Here is a 15,718-nt window from a genome sequence, read left to right as displayed (position 1 = left end):
TCCTGCTTACTCCATATATAATCAGATCTCAATCCCCTTTGTTCCAAGAAATGGGAGATTTATACTGTGCTTAGCAGTCTTTTCTTCTCTAATGCCCACCCCTTGCACCATCTTGCTGAGAGCTGTGTCAAGGAAAGGACATAGGTAACACATTCTCTCCAGGCTCTAAAGTTGCAATTGTCTTCTCCTTTTTCCCCAAAATGAAGGGTTCTGGTTGACATTGAGGAAATGTACAGACTCCCAATCTCATGTACCTTGGTGCTACTGAGGTTTCTAAGGATCAAGCATTTGGCTCAATGTAGAAAGAGCAGAGTATTGTAGGAGCCCTGGGGCCTCATGGAGTATGAGCCCTCTAAGGTGCTCGTGAGCTGAAGTGATTGACTCTGCTGGTGACATACAACCACAAGTGGGAGAGAGTCTATAGAGAAGAAGAGGTGGGCTCTAAGAGCCAAAAGAATAGTAATGGAAATCCTGCTTTGGTAGCTCAGGAGAGTTGCAACCTGCAAAGGGACATAGAATTTGCTGCTCTTCCACTTGCTCAACCTCCCAGAAAAATCTTACAAGAAACACCTTGCTGTGTACTCCTTAAGCCTCCTGAGGAGATTACAGGAAAGACTGGTCACCTGCAAAGATGGACCCAGTATCAAAGCCCTTCCAATATTATTGAAGAGAGCCAATTTTCTCGCAGTATCTTTGAAAAACAGGAAGTATTTTGAGCAGATAACCCCGGAGAGCCAAGAACAATGCCCTCATGAATGACAGGGTCACATAAGGTCTAGGATCAGGATTTAGACTCAAGCTTCTCACCAACCCACTCTTCCCATAATACCCCCAAGTAAATAAAGAGCCTTTCCCATGGTGGAGGCATTTGAATTCCTCTAATGATCAAACTCCATGGACAGAGCTCTTAGATAGCATAACATTTGGTTGAGAAAGAGGGGTTACTATTGCCCTTTTTGAGTGACAAGCAGGAGTAAGAGCTGAGAGATTGCAGTTATGAGTCTCTCCTGGCTGCATGCACCATCTGGCACTACACCAGCTTCAAACACATCCCTGTGAGTTCTTGGCAAGTCAGATGAACGAGCAAGCACCTAGGAGATGCTGGCAGTGGCTACAAGACATATGGCCTTGCAGGGTGCGTGAGGTCTTGCATTCTCAAAGAGGTATTCTTCAGGTCACCCAGTTTCCTATTCAAACACAAACGAACTCCTGCTCCATTCTTGATCATATTCTTTCAAAAACACTGTTCAGTTTTTTAGGTCCCAGGCTGAGTGCAGAAGGAGATCCTCCTAGGACCCATCTTTCCAGTCTTGCCCCAAACTAATCTCCCATTCCTGATCCTCCACTTGTCCTAGGATTGGAGCACCCCATTTCCAATGGCACTTTATTTTCCAATTAAAAATAAATGAAAACAGGAGAGATGACATATTTATACTAGATAATCACATTCACACTTGTTCCAAGAATCTATAGCAATAATTATCAGGGTGTCTCTTCATCAAGACTGAGCCCAAGCTGCCAGCCTCACAATCTCTCTTACCACCATACCCTCCAGGAACTGCTAAGCCCAGGTGCTATAAACTGAAACAGGTGTTAACTCTAAGTCCCTAGATAATCTCAACCTCCCACTTTCCAAGCTACTAAGCTGAATTCCTTCCATGGAACTGGGTACCAACCCATAGCCACACAGGGATGGAATCACAGTTTCCAACTCTCCATCATTCTTACTATATATCAAACACTCCTTTCAAATAGTTCAAATCAGTGTCCCCTCCAGTAGCAAGAGACATGTGGATCTGGATTCCCTACAGCTATTAGATCTAATATATCCTACAACTGTCAACTCACCTGTCCTTTCTGAGAGTTCTTTGTTTCGTTATTTTAAAGTTTGTTTCACAAATACATATTTCCATCAGAGAGACCCAAGAAACTCTGAACAGAGAGTCTATCTCGGGAAAGATGGAGAAGAGGTGTCATCAGGCATGAGCTAGTACCCCAGACCACCTGGGGATGGTGATACTGCTCAAAGCATCTCTAAGCACAGGTACAAAAATAAAGCAAACTATGACTGCATATAGGTATATAGATATGTAGATAAGATAGACAGATATACTTTATATAGGTTTTCTTCATATTTATATATGTGTGCAGAGGGCATGAGTCCCCACTCATCCTGCACAGCTTGCATTTCTTGCCCACCCACTCCCAACTCCCCACATGGACCACTTGCCTGAAGTTTCCACTGTTAGTCACCACTATTGCATCTGATTCTTGCCCACCCCCCCACGTAAGTTCCCCTCTCTCCTTAAAATAGAACAAGTTTTATATATTTATATAATTTTATATACAATCTCCATAAAAAATACACTTAAGATAGTGTATTACTAATTTGACCCTCCTACCCAAAATAAAAGTTGTCTAGCAAAGAAAAAGCCAACCAAAAAGAGTGTCTCCTAGGCCTGATGCTATTCAGGCAAAGCAGTGTGTTCCTATAAATCTATTACACACACATACGACATGCATACATTCATGCACCACACACACATCCCATATCACTCACACCATACTATATACTCATACATACAACACACTTACAGATACCATACATGCCACAAACACACATCGAACATATAGATACCATGTATACACTACACACTCATACACACAACACAGTCATTGCACACCCCATCACACTTACTTCCTGAACCCAGGAAAGGAACACTGAAATAGAGAACAGGAAGATAACCTGGTGCCTGCAGAGAGACCGGTGAGGTAATCCAACTTCTCTGACCTAGTCAGGACAATGTCAACTCATGACAGGCTTATCTTTGTTCATGGAAGTCACTATAAATATTCACTGATAGAATGACTGACAGTTTCCCTTCCAAGGATAGCAAGATGACCATTCATTCCCCTCCATCAGATAAAATGTTCCATAAGTCCCTAAGTCAAAAAGAAGCAAAATGCCCCTATGCCCTCATCACCAGAATGAGAAGCATCAAGCATTTGCCCCTACCATCTACTTATGTGAAGATCCCACATGGTGCCCAAAAGCATGCTTGCAGTATTTCTCAGGCTGCAAATGCAAATTCCCCTCCCAGCCCAACCCCTGTGCCCTCCCCAATTCCTTTCCCCACCCAACTACCTCCCTATCATAAACCATGCACAATTTCAAGATCCCTGGAGCCACATAGAAGTGGGGGACAGAAGGAAAGGGAACCTAATTGATGTGTATCAGAGGTAGAGAGGGACAGTTTGCCCTAGTTCCTAAAATAAATCCAAGAAACCTAGTACCAGGAGGAGATGGGATTGGTAGGGCACATTTCTTCAAGACCCTGAAGAAAAACAGGTCAGATATTCATTCATGTCACCATTTAGTAGACAACCAAAAGACCAAGGATGGGAGCTGAGAAATTGTACCACACTAGTTGAATTTCTCAAACTAGCTTTCCCAGCAAGTGGTCCAAGTCAGACAACTATGTCATCAGCTCTCTTCAGAATCCCAACTACTGCCACTGACCCACTACAGAAGAGAATGTCCAAGTGATTTCAATGACCATTTGCTATTCTACCAAAGTACTTAGTGATCGAGATATCCTGACTCTTCTTCCCCTAAGCCAAGCCAGCCATTAACAATATTTCACTAATGCTTAATTTTCCTTATCCTACACAGAACTATGGATTGCTTCGGTCCAGGCTTAATTTATGGGGAATTTTTCTATCAACTTAAAAAAAGATCATGAAAAAAAATACCTTCTCCACAATTAAATGCATAAAACTTCTGGTGGGGATGTTTTATTTACTCCTGAAAGACTTATTTGAAAGTATAGATAGGGGTCCAGAAATAAGGCTCTGGACCTGTGCAGATTCACTATGGGTCAGACGGAGGGGGTAGTAAGAGACACCCCTATTTAAACTTTAAGTTGGTATGAATGCTAAATTCCAATCTGGGCTTTGATCCTTGGTTTATAGATTTCTTCTAAAGAAGAGATTTTAAATTCTGCCTCTTGATCCAAAAGGAAGCAGAGCTGGAGACATTAAGGAGGACAGAAGATTGGCTGGTCTCTGATTACAGGGTGAAACATTTTCATCTACTCACCTCAGCCAAACTAGTGACTTTTTAACTTATCAAAAGAAAAAGTGAAGCCTAGGCATGAAGCCACTATGTAGCTTTGTGACCTGAAGTAATTTCCTAGACCTCAAGAAGAAAGGATGACAAATATAGATGCCAGGCCCCATTCCTCTTCTACCGTCATCTCCAAAGTCTTGTGAACATTTTTAAATAATGAATGAGGAGGAAAAGCAACCGACCACTTCTTATGAGAGCAAACACACAAAGCTCATAAAAAGGATCCTTTCTTCTCTGCTGACCAAGAGCTAGTGATAGAAGGAGCATTTCAAGGAACCCTCCTAGCTTTAGACCTGAGGAAACCTGAAAACCAACAGATAAAGCTGAAGTAGATGGTGAAGATGTTCATACATGGGCACTTAGTGTTAGAGGCTAATTTTGGAAGAAGCAAAGAAGTCTAGCTAAGAGCAAGACCCAGTCTGAGCCTGCATGCCAGCCCCTACCCACAATCTGCTCTCAGTGGCTAATCCCCCTCCCCCACTGATCCTGCCTCTTCACTGCTACCACTCCTCAGCCTGTCCCCTACCAGGCAGGCACTGTTTTTTCTTGGAATGTGTACACTACTCTATTATTTGTAACTAAGTTATCACATGCCCCAAAGATAATGGTAAGGCTCGATGTCCCCTGCTTTGGGGTTTACAATCCCTGGATCCTCTCTCCCTACTTCCAGACTAATCTAACGTTCTGTTTCCTTCCAGCCTCACATATACCTGGCAAAGGATCAGGGTTCTTCTCCATACTCCACCTCTCCAACTACCCTTCCTTGAGTCCCCCTGCACCATCATTACCATACTCAGCATAGAACTAATCATCAAAACACCTCCCAAATACTCCACAAATGCAGCCATGTAGGGCTCTGAATCTCTGTCTTACTGGAGTTTGCTTCTGACTTTATTTTGGAGAAGACACAAAAGGTAGGACTGACCCCAGGAGCACTACTGGCAATGCTCATGGTTCTCACTGAGAGCATCCAAGAGCTTCCCTAGGTTCCCAGTCATCATTGCCCTTTGACTTCTTCCCACTGCTCCCCCCAAATCCCTGCCGTGCCCCCAAAGCTCCTTTACATGCAAGCAAAGCAAGCCCAAGAGTAACCGTTAGCTTTTCTTTTCCTAGGGTTTTCTACATATTAATAAAATGTACTTATCTACAATTCTTCCCTCAGCCCACCCCCGAACCCCAAAAGGCTTTTGCTAACAAAACTGAAAGAAACATCCCCAGTCACAGACATCTCAGCTCTGGATTCAAATTCTAGGCAGTGGCAAAGATACAATGATGCTCTGTGACATCTGTTTCTCTCCTGAAGCTACTGTTTGTCAAGCTTGTAGGAAAAAAAAAAGAAAAAGAAAATTCCACATCTGAATTTACCTTACTGAGTATCTTATGCATGAAAAGAGCAGGAGAATAAATAACTGAAATCTGTTCAACCCCAAATATTTTAGATTGCAAATCAAAAATCAAGGCAGAGTACATGGAAAAAGATCAACAAGTACTTACCCCTATCCACCCCTCTGGATCCTTCCCCCAAGGACATGATCATGTGACCCAAACCCTTCCTCATAGGAGGGTGCAGACCCTGTCAGCCCTTTGGAATAAAGGCATCCTTCCTGTTGAGAAAGTAGAATCTGAGAAGGCCTCTCCTACCCCCAGTCTCTCAAGGGAAGTTGTTATGAAGACAAGTTGGCCAACAGGCAGGGTCCACTCCCAGTTGCTGGGGCCACACTGACAATCCACACCAGATTCCACTGGTGGCCAGCCAGCCAACCAAGAAACAGGATCTACCATCTCCTTCTTATTGCTCGCTTTCCCTAAAACAAATTGCAGTCTCTCATGTACCTTAAAGAGCCACTTTATCCTCTTCCTGCTCTGTGGATCACCAAATGGTGAAACAGCCACTGTTTCCAGTCAAGATGCAGAAGGAAGAGGCCGACAAAAATCTGAGCTACAGGAATAGGTTTTTATCTGAGTTACTTCTACTGCAAGGCTACCAGATCCTAAAGGGGTTTGGAAGACAATGTGATCTCCCACAGAGTGGAGGGGGAAAGTACTAGAAAACTTAAGAGTGGTCATTGCTGTGTTCAAAGGCAGAGTGCAAAGGACATTGGTTCCCAAAAGTGGAAACACCCCCAGCATCCATATGTTCCCAACTGGACTATTATACACGTGCCCATACCCAGCATGTAGTGTGACACCTTGGCCATCCACCCCATGGACATAGAGAGGACCATATTTTGTCAATTTCCTTTGCAGTCCTTCAAGTAAAGACTAAAATAGCTCCCAGGGATGCAGGAAGGCTGATGGCCTCCAAGGTCACTGTCACAAGAAGGAAGCCCCCATTGGAAGGAGAATGAGTCCAAGGCCACAGAGAAATAGGTAGGCCTTGGGTCTCTTCCCTGCCCTGAGGACACCACAGCACAGCTGCCACCTAGTGGCCAGCAGAAAACACAGCTCCCACCATTTGGTCTGATATGCTGAGGTAAAGGGCACTGGCAGAGGCAAGAAAAGAAGGGAGTCAGCACCTTTGTTGGCACAGGACCCCTGGAAAGCCCAGTTGTAGGCAGAGACGCCTCAGCCCACAACGTTTGGCTCTTGGCCCTGTATAACATCCTAAAGAAGCAAAGCCTTCCATATCAGCTGCTCTTCTTCTTTTCTAACCTCAAGGCCCAGATGGCCTCAGGGACTAGAAGTCCCAGGAGGGACTAATTTATCCCATAGTTCTCCAGACCTGATGCATGGCAATCACCTTCCATTGCAGGACCTTGGCTGGCCAGCCCGGTGGGACAAAGACTACAGACTGACCTGCTGTAAGCCCCCACATTCCACACTGATATTTCAGGTAGGTCTGCTCCCCACACATCCTGGGAGAGATGCTCTAGTGAGCAGTCCATGTGGCACAGTGGCAGTGGTAGCACCACCTCTGAAAAAAAACTCAAAGAGGCACACAACTCTACTTTTCCAATTTGCTAGAGATGCTGCCCAGTAGTCAAGTGGACTCCAATGCCCCACAGAATGCATTAGCTGAGGGTCCAGGTTCCACACCAAGGGTGCACAGCCTAGTCCCAGAGCAATACAACACCATCTGCTGCACATTCTTCACCCTTGTCCATAAATGATCTGTAGCTGTGGTATAGCTCACATGGCAGAGCCTCAACGGTTGGTCCCCAGTTCACTAGGAAAGAGTAGGAAGCACCAGGGCCTAGCTGACAGAGGCAAATTCCATCCCCCAAAGTGGAAGCTCCAACAAAGGACCAGCTTCCCAGCCCTCAGAGGCCATGTCTTGCCTAGGTCATTGGGCCGAGCCATTGGCAACTGCAATGAGACTAGCAGAAGCCTTCTAGTGCTTTGACTTACTTGGTCAATGTCCAAGCAGGTCACTGGGGAAGAAATGAATGTCCCCAAACCTACCAAGGCAGTAGCACCAAGAAGGAAATACTTCAAGGTTCCTAGCAATTTCCATTATTCTAGGCCAGGCCAAAAGGGTAGCCTCCTATACAAGAAGAGGGGAGAGTGAAAACAGTTCCTGTCTCTGCCCCATTCTTGGTCTTCTGTTCTGTTCTTGGGCAGCACCATTATCTCATGGAAAGAGAAAGAGATATCTGAGTAGGAAGATAGCCTCAAAAAAGCTTCTGGGTGCTAGTTTGAACTATGATAAGATTTTGGTAGAGGAAGGACCAAGGCCCACACCCCTGCCTACTCCCTTTTTCACCTCCATTCCTATGCCTCAAAAAGCTTTATTCAAGAGTACTTGGAAAAGAGTACCCCAGAACACAGTTATCTGAGGCATCCTCAGGATATGCTACTAGGGCTTGGGTCCCCAGGGTGGAGGGGGACCCCAGGGTAAAGCAGAGATGGCAGGCAGCAAGTGGCAAGTATGCAAAGGAGCCGCAGGCAGCATTACACAAGTGGCAATTAATCAATCTGGAGAATTAGCTCCCACAATAGGAAAGGAGGAGCCAATCAGCCACCATGGAGCAACACTCCAGAGAGTGCAGAGCTGGAGAGTGATATAAATAGAGCTGAGGCAGCTTGGTGCTCTGCACAGGTGGCCCCAGAATGAGAGAACCTTAGGCTGCAGGGCTCCTGGCCCTGGCTAGACCAAAAGGAACAGCTGATGCATGATTGCGTGAGCTCGGGTTTGTGCACCAGGGCCTGCCATTGCTTGGTTGTACACCGGGGCCTGCCACTGCAAAGCAGCATCTACCTCTGTCACATGGGCCAAACTGTGGAAGGTAAGAAGATGCCAGTCTGGCCTTGTGCCTGGCCACCCTTTCTTCACCTGGCAACCAAGCAAGAAAGGCTTGTGTTTATTTCAGTGGTAACAGTTTGCTAAACCTGCAAAGCAGGCAGCTGGCAATCATGGCAGGGCCCCATTTCTGTTCTGGTAAGGGCAAGTTAGAGAGAACAATGGTAAATTTAGCTGAGAGACATGAATCCTGTTTCAGCAAGAATAATCCCTCGAGACAGACATGAGGGCACCCAGCCAGCTCACAGCCAACCCTGCTCACAAACCCCAGCTGTCCACTGCCCTCCTCTTTCCTTCATTGACCACAGAAAGAAACAGCATTTTGCTTCAATGTACATATATATACACATAGAGAAACCCACCAACTACATACATGTGCATTTGTATCTATATCTATATATATGTGGAATTTGAAAGATGTATGGAAGTCTAGCCATCTCCCAGCACTCAAAAAAACTAAAACAGAAGCAGAGAGCAGTAAAAGCCATTGCTTTCCTCTTCTTCACTTTCAAAGACATTGAAGAAGCGAGAAAAATCAAGGGAGAGGTGGGTGGAGACAGATGCCCTTCTGTCCCCAACTTGCTCCCTGACTTTGACCCACAGGCAGAAGGTCTGCCCCAGCCCTCTGTCCTGTGGACAAGACCAACTGGCCAGGATCTGGGGGAAGACTTCCACTCTGGCAGGAGAGAGGGCACACAGGACAAAGGTCTGAGCCATGTGTTAGTGGACAGAGGATGAGGCCCCACATGATGTCCCTCCCTGCCCCCACAGCCCAGGACCCTGCCCTGGGACACTTAGAGTGGTGTGGAGTCATAGCAGAGTGGCATGGCCTGGGTCATCATGATCCACACTGTTGAGGATTGCTGTCTGGTCTTCTGGAAGCTGGCGGTGGCACAAGTCTGAGAGCCGGGCAAAAGGGTCAGGACGAGAGTGTCTTTTCTTCTTTCGGAGGCAGACAGCTTCGTCGGGCCACAGAACCTGAGAGTTGGGAAGCTGCTGAGCCTGGGAGGCAGAACCGTCTAAAGAGAAGGAAACAGACACACCAAAGAAAAGAGAAAGGAGGTGAAAAGGAAGAATGCAGCCTCATGCACTCACCTTTGGCACTAGCGAGGACATATATGCTAAGTTTCTAATAGTGAAACAAAGGGATCACCCGAGTGTACTAGAGATGAGACTGAATTAAAGAGAAACCACCTTCTTTACTGCTAAGGCAACAACCAACCTGACCTTGCTCAACCTGACCTTATTCATTATAATGAGAGTCAAAAAAGTTGGATAGATATGATTTTTCCTTCTATAAATTCATAGATCTCATGAATCAATATACAAATATTTCCTTGGCATTATCTACAGGGTACCAAGTATCATTATAGGAACCAGGAATCAGGGCTTCTAAGAATGGGCTGGGACACAATACATTTTTTGCATCTACCTCAAACAGTGATGAACATTACAGTGATTTTAATCATTTGCAATAGATTCAGGCCTGGACCCTTCCTATACTGCCAGGGGCACTCTCTGTCTCATGGCCAATCAAGGCAGGAGAGGAGGGGGGTGTAGACTGCAATTTTAGCAGTAGACACAGCACACACTGGCCAGGTTCAGGATATATTATAAAGGTTGAGCCAATAGACCTTACCAAAGGAACTGGGTATAATGGGAAAGGCCTGCTTTCTATAGGATTATACTTTAGTATGGGGGTTGGGAGAAAGAGAAACAGAATTTTCAGATGCCATAAGTACAACAATGAAAGATAAAGCACTCCTGTGATAACAAACAACTGAGGCACTGCTTCTGCTCCCTAATGGTTTAACACTTGAATTGAGTCTTCAATTATAAGACTTCCACAGACCTAAAGGAAAATTATTCCATCACAAGGAACAGCCAGTGCAAAAGTTCTGAGTTAAGAGCAAATGTAGCATGTTCCACAGCCCAGGAAGACTGACAGGAGTGTTGAAGGAGATTGAGATCTGTACTGGTTACAAGGGGTAGGCTTCTGACAGGTTTTAACCAGAAGCAAATGTGTGCATGTATGTACCCACATACCACTGAAAAAGAGAAAATTGTTCTGTCCTCTAACACTCACTCTGGTAGCTATGTGCAGCACAAGGAGTGAGGGTAGGACAGGAGAACCAGATGTAAGGTACTGCAACAGTCAAGGCAAGAGAGGAGGGGAATGCAGACTGCAATTTTTGCAGTAGATACAGCACACACTGGCCAAGTTCAGGATATGTTATAAAGGTTGAGCCAACAGACCTTACCAAAGGAACTGGGTATAAGCCATGAGAGCAAAAGAAGAATCCAGGTAAAAAGCCAATGTCATTTACTAAACTGAGGAAGAAGTGGGAGGGAGCTACTTTGGAAAGAATAATCAATAACTCTACGGGACATTATAAAAGTTTCTAAAACATCCAAGTGCATGTTCAACAGTCAACTGGAAACACAAAACTTGACTTTATAGATGAGACCTGGGCTAAGGACAGACATGAGAGTTGTCAACATAGAACAGGTTCCAGGTCCACCATCATCAGAACAAGAGAATCTGACAAGGCTTATTTTGCAATAAGAAAATAAATTTTGTTTATTATTATAACTTACAATCACATATTACATAACAACATTTTTGCCAACAGTGAACCACATATACAACAATAGTCCCTTAAGATACCACCTAGTGATGTCCTAGCCATCCCAGTTTTAGTTGACAAAATTGCCTCAAGATGAATTTCTTAGAATATTGTTAGGTGATACTTGACTACACACACACACACACACACACACACACACACACACCAAAAAAAAAAAAAAGATGGGTTTAAACAGATCACAAATTCAGCTTTGGGGTCTGATTTCTCCCCCAAACCTTGAAAACTCATTTTCTTTTTTAACCTCAATATGACCATCTATAAACTGATAGGAAACCAGCACCACACAAGGCTAAGGGATAGATCATCAATCACCATATCCTAATGATTCAGATGGCTTCACATTTGTGACACTTTTCTATTATCTTATCTATGAAAGAAGTTGCTCTATAGTAGTGATCAAAGGTCTGCAAAGAAACTGTTGAGCATTCTTCCTGACAGCAACATTCTTAACCATTGGTAGAAACAGTATTTTGCTAAATCTCAAGGAACTTTCTGAAGGAGGACTGAGTCATTTTGTGCTATTTTAGAAGCTACCTTTCACTGTTGGATAAACATTAGACATATTTCAATGGAGGTGCCTTTTACATGATAATGAGACTTTACTCGATGTAACTGAGAAAAGTTTGATCAACCTGTAGAGGCTGGTCCATGCCACATGTAATCTAAGCACCATTACTCCTGTGTTAACTAGAAGACTTGAAATTTTAGAGGAAAAATACATAAGGAAAAGGTCTATTTGCACAGTATGCTATAAAATTGAAAAAAAAACACAGTGCTATTTATGTTATTCAAAAACACCTTAAAACAATGAGCTATATGTTCAAAAGCTACATGCACAGAAAATACTCTGCAGACACATAGAGTGGTGGTTTCCTAGGTGAGAGGAAATTAATTGAGTGAGGGGGACAGTCAGATTTGAACCTTATCTTTCTCATTTTATAGATGAAAATTACATTTGTGTATTACTTGAAAATGAATGTTTAAAAAGAAATCAAGAGGGCCGAGGCTACTATAGCTTAGTGGTAGAGCACTTGGCTAGCATGTGTGAAGCATTGGGTACAATCCTCAGCATCACATAAAAATGAGTATTAAAAAAAAAATTTTTTTTTAAACCAAGAACAAGAGAAGCTGACGAATTTGATTCTAGAGAAAACCCAAGGTTGGAATCCTGGACCTAACTGACAAGCCTCATGACAATAGAAAAGGTGGAAAGAGAGGAGCAGGTGCTTCCCACCATTTACCGGATCGTTTCTTTGACTTCGAAGAGCCCTTGGATGACTTTTTGGGCTTCTTTATCCGTTGGTATTTCAGAGCCTCCAGCCTCTCAGGTGCAGCAGCATTCCCGGACGCAGGTGGAAGTGTTCTGAAAGGGACAATTAGAGAGGTACAGGTCAGCTCCCACATGAGGGAGCTTTGGAAGAGGGCTGGAAGAAAGCCAAAGAGCCGGCCCATAGAAGGATGGAGCCCAGGGCTACAGAGTCCGAGGTATCCACAATGGTTCCTTGACACCTGCCTTTCTATTGCTCCTGGAAGGAAGAAAACCCAGTAGAAAGCTCCAGCACCAGGTGGCCTATCTCAGGAAAGAAACCTGTAGAACATCAGAAGACCCTAAGAAAGGGAGAGAGAGAGAGACTTTAATCGTAAGCCCCATCACACATGACTCAGGCTGGGATGAGTAAATGTCAGAGAAAAAGTGGGTTCAACGTCCACATTTCCTAGAAATCAGCACAATCAAGACCTTTAGCTGAAAAGTAAAAGGACAGTTTTAAGCAGAAGGTGAGCAATTCTTAATCCCAATTAACTGACCTCCATCTCTAGAAAATGGAAGGGCAAAACAAGAAGCCCAATGCCCAGTGTGATGGAGGCTCCATAAGACCCAACTGCACTGGGTAGCTTCCCCTCTGTCTGCAATATTGAGCCAGAATCTTGCAGCAAATAGCAAAAAATAATGGTCACAAAGCAACATTTTCAGCAGGAATATGTAGTTGACCCTCTGCAGATTAAGCTGATTTCCTTCATCTTATAAGAGAACAGAAGAGAGTAGAAGTAGATTATGACAGGGTATTCAAATCTGCAGCCTCACAAAGCCCTTACTGTCTGTAATAAGTATCCTGTGAATTCTACATTTTAAGATTTAACAAAGACACTGAAGTTAGGAGGGAGGAACCACGTACATAGGTCTCTTCACCCCAGGTATGGGGAAGAGTTGGATTTTGTTATTTATTTGATGGACTGACTACCTGGCAAGGATAGGCAACTGTTTAACCAGAGCCTAACCAGTCCAAGTAATCAAGGAGATCCAAGTGAAGTGAGAGGAGAGCAGTGTGTGACCATCTGGGCCCACTAGAGAGAATTTTCATAAGTCGTAACTGAAGAAAATCTGGAAGACGTGTTTATCAAGACATATTTATCAATGTCATTTCTTCTCAAAGGAAGCCAGCTTGGAGCCTGAGAAATAAAGGGGGAAAGAGAGAGAAGACGCTCTTTCTTCCCACAGCACTGGTATTAGCTCGTGAGCAAGGAAGTAGAAACATTTTAGGACCATGGCGGCAGCGGAGGGAGGTGACTCACATTCTTCCCCTCCTCAGTCTTCACATCTCCCTCCCCCATCTCCATCACAATCATGTTTTTTATAAATCTTGATCAAAAGACAGATAACACTGGGAGGGCCAAAGAAGTCCCCAAAGGTCAGCAAGACATCTGAAGTTAAAAAGAAGAAAAAAAAAAAAAAGTAAAGAAAAACAATGAGAGGGGTATGAAAAGACCGTAAACCCATCTCCCCAACATCAGATGTCTCTATGAGCACCAGGGAAGAGGAAACTTACAGATTCATTGTCGATAAGCCTCTGGTCTCTGCAGTAATTGGCAATGAAGTGGCCTCCATCTTCTTTGATGGATGTCACCATTCTGAAGTCTTTGGGCACATAAAGTATCAAGAAGCCCCCTCAAAGTTCAAGTCAAGAGACAACTTTTTTCTTGACTCTCCACAGCTTCCTGACAGTAGTGCTAATTAGCCCACAGGTGTCACATGAAATAGTAGTAGTCTGACTCACATCAGAAGTCAGGTCTTTTCCCAAGTCCCCATAGATCAATACCCCACTCCTTTCTTTTCTACAAATCCCAGAGTCTACCCAGAGAGACTTTCTACCATAGTAACAGCTGGAAGGGAATTTGGATGGCTAGGGCAGGAGGGAACCTGCCTTCCCGAGGCTGGGAGACTGTCCTCATCCCCTTATCAGCCTTGACCAAGGCTTCTTCATGCTGCCTAAAAGGAAAATCAAAGATGTGAATCCAACTGTTCAGTTATCTCCATCTCCTGGTCTTGGGCAGTTTCTTCAGAAAGACCATAAAGCTGAGGAATATACAGTCTGAGGAGGCACACAATAGGCAAGAATAGTGTTCTCCAATATAATCCTGGGTAAGCTACAGTTAGACATAGTTTTGGGTTACCCCCCAGTCAATGGGCAGAAGCAGTGGTTTAAAGAGCAGTTTCTGGCACACATGGTGGTATCCACCTATAGTCACAACTACTCTGGAGGCTGAGGCAGGAGGATCATAAGTTCAAAGCCAGTCTGGACCATTTAGAGAAACCCTTTCTCAAAATAAAAAGCAGTTTCCTCCTCTATTAATTATCTGAATACAAACTTCACTTGTCTGCTGAGATACTGTAGATGGGACACAGAGGAAATCCCTCACGTACACACTCAGACCAGGGAAAAAGTGAGTGCATCCATTCTCCATGCACCCAGCAGACTGGTAGGAGTGTACGTCAGCACCAACCCAGCCCGACCACAAGCTAGTCGCTCTCAGTGAGGTCAGAATACAGACTGTCAGTGAGAAGTTGGTATAGGGCACCCTGAAAATTCCTATGGATTCTTCAAGCCAGGTGAAGGCTTGAAGGAGGGATGTTATTACAATCAATATATTATTATTATCATCATTTTTACCACACTGCATCTGTTTACCACTTACCATGCCAGGCACTGTTCTATATTGTCTACAATAATTGTCTTTAATCTTTACCCTCAGGGATAACTTCACATTTCACATGGAGAAACTGAAGTTTAGAGAGATTGAGCAATTTATCCAATAATCCAGTATCACGAAACAGAGTCAAGATTCATTAGTATTAGACTAAATTACTCTTCAAATTATTTCCCCAATAAAAATAGAAACAGAAGCTCCAACAAAACGAGAACACTGCTTCCATACCACACCTGAGAATTAACTCTTCCCTGTAATATACTAGTTGCTAGTCACCAATGTGCTCTTGGTAAGACAGACTGGAGATGGGGAAAAACTGGCTGAAGTTATGTCTTCAAGGCAAAAATTCCCAAACAGTAATGATTCAGTGAGAAGGAGAAAGAAATATCCCCTTGAGAAACAGCCAGACTCCAGTCCTTTCAGGATACTTGCTCCCCACCTGATGTAGCTCCTGACTCAGTGCAATCTGACAAAAGTCTCCTGGGTACCTCAGGACACTAGCCTAATGCCAGAGGAAAAAATAAGTGTCTAGCAGGACAGGTGGGAAGGAAGAGAGCAGGAAAAATGGATCTATTTATGGTAAATTTTACAGAAAAGACACATGAAATGTGTTCTAACAGACTTTACCAACAGCATGAAGTCCTCTGAAATCAAAATGCCTCCCTTTTTTAGCAAGGGTGATCATCTTTCCCTGTTAATATCAAGCTCAACTGATAC

General features: G+C 44.0%; 1 protein-coding gene across 5 annotated transcripts in view; it reads right to left on the bottom strand.

Annotated features, from left to right (window-relative positions):
• Positions 1-3,162: 3,162 nt before the first annotated feature.
• IGSF9B (immunoglobulin superfamily member 9B) overlaps positions 3,163-15,718 on the bottom strand; it is a 53,872-nt gene continuing 41,316 nt past the window's right edge. For 3 of the 5 annotated variants that reach the window (XM_081278567.1, XM_081278566.1, XM_081278568.1), the window contains 2 exons: positions 12,259-12,380; positions 3,163-9,388 (listed from right to left, as the gene is read on the bottom strand). In XM_081278567.1, coding sequence (XP_081134693.1) covers positions 9,180-9,388; positions 12,259-12,380 — 331 coding nt within the window. In that variant the 3' untranslated portion in view covers positions 3,163-9,179. Of the gene's footprint in view, positions 9,389-12,258; positions 12,381-15,718 lie in introns of those variants that run through there. The other 2 variants (XM_081278569.1, XM_081278570.1) reach the window with 1 other exon arrangement.

Source organism: Spermophilus citellus (assembly GCF_964194105.1).
Source record: "Spermophilus citellus genome assembly, chromosome: 2".
Classification (NCBI taxonomy): Eukaryota; Metazoa; Chordata; class Mammalia; order Rodentia; family Sciuridae; genus Spermophilus; species Spermophilus citellus.
Note: the sequence above shows the minus strand (reverse complement) of the source record. Positions and strands in the feature narration are given on the sequence as shown.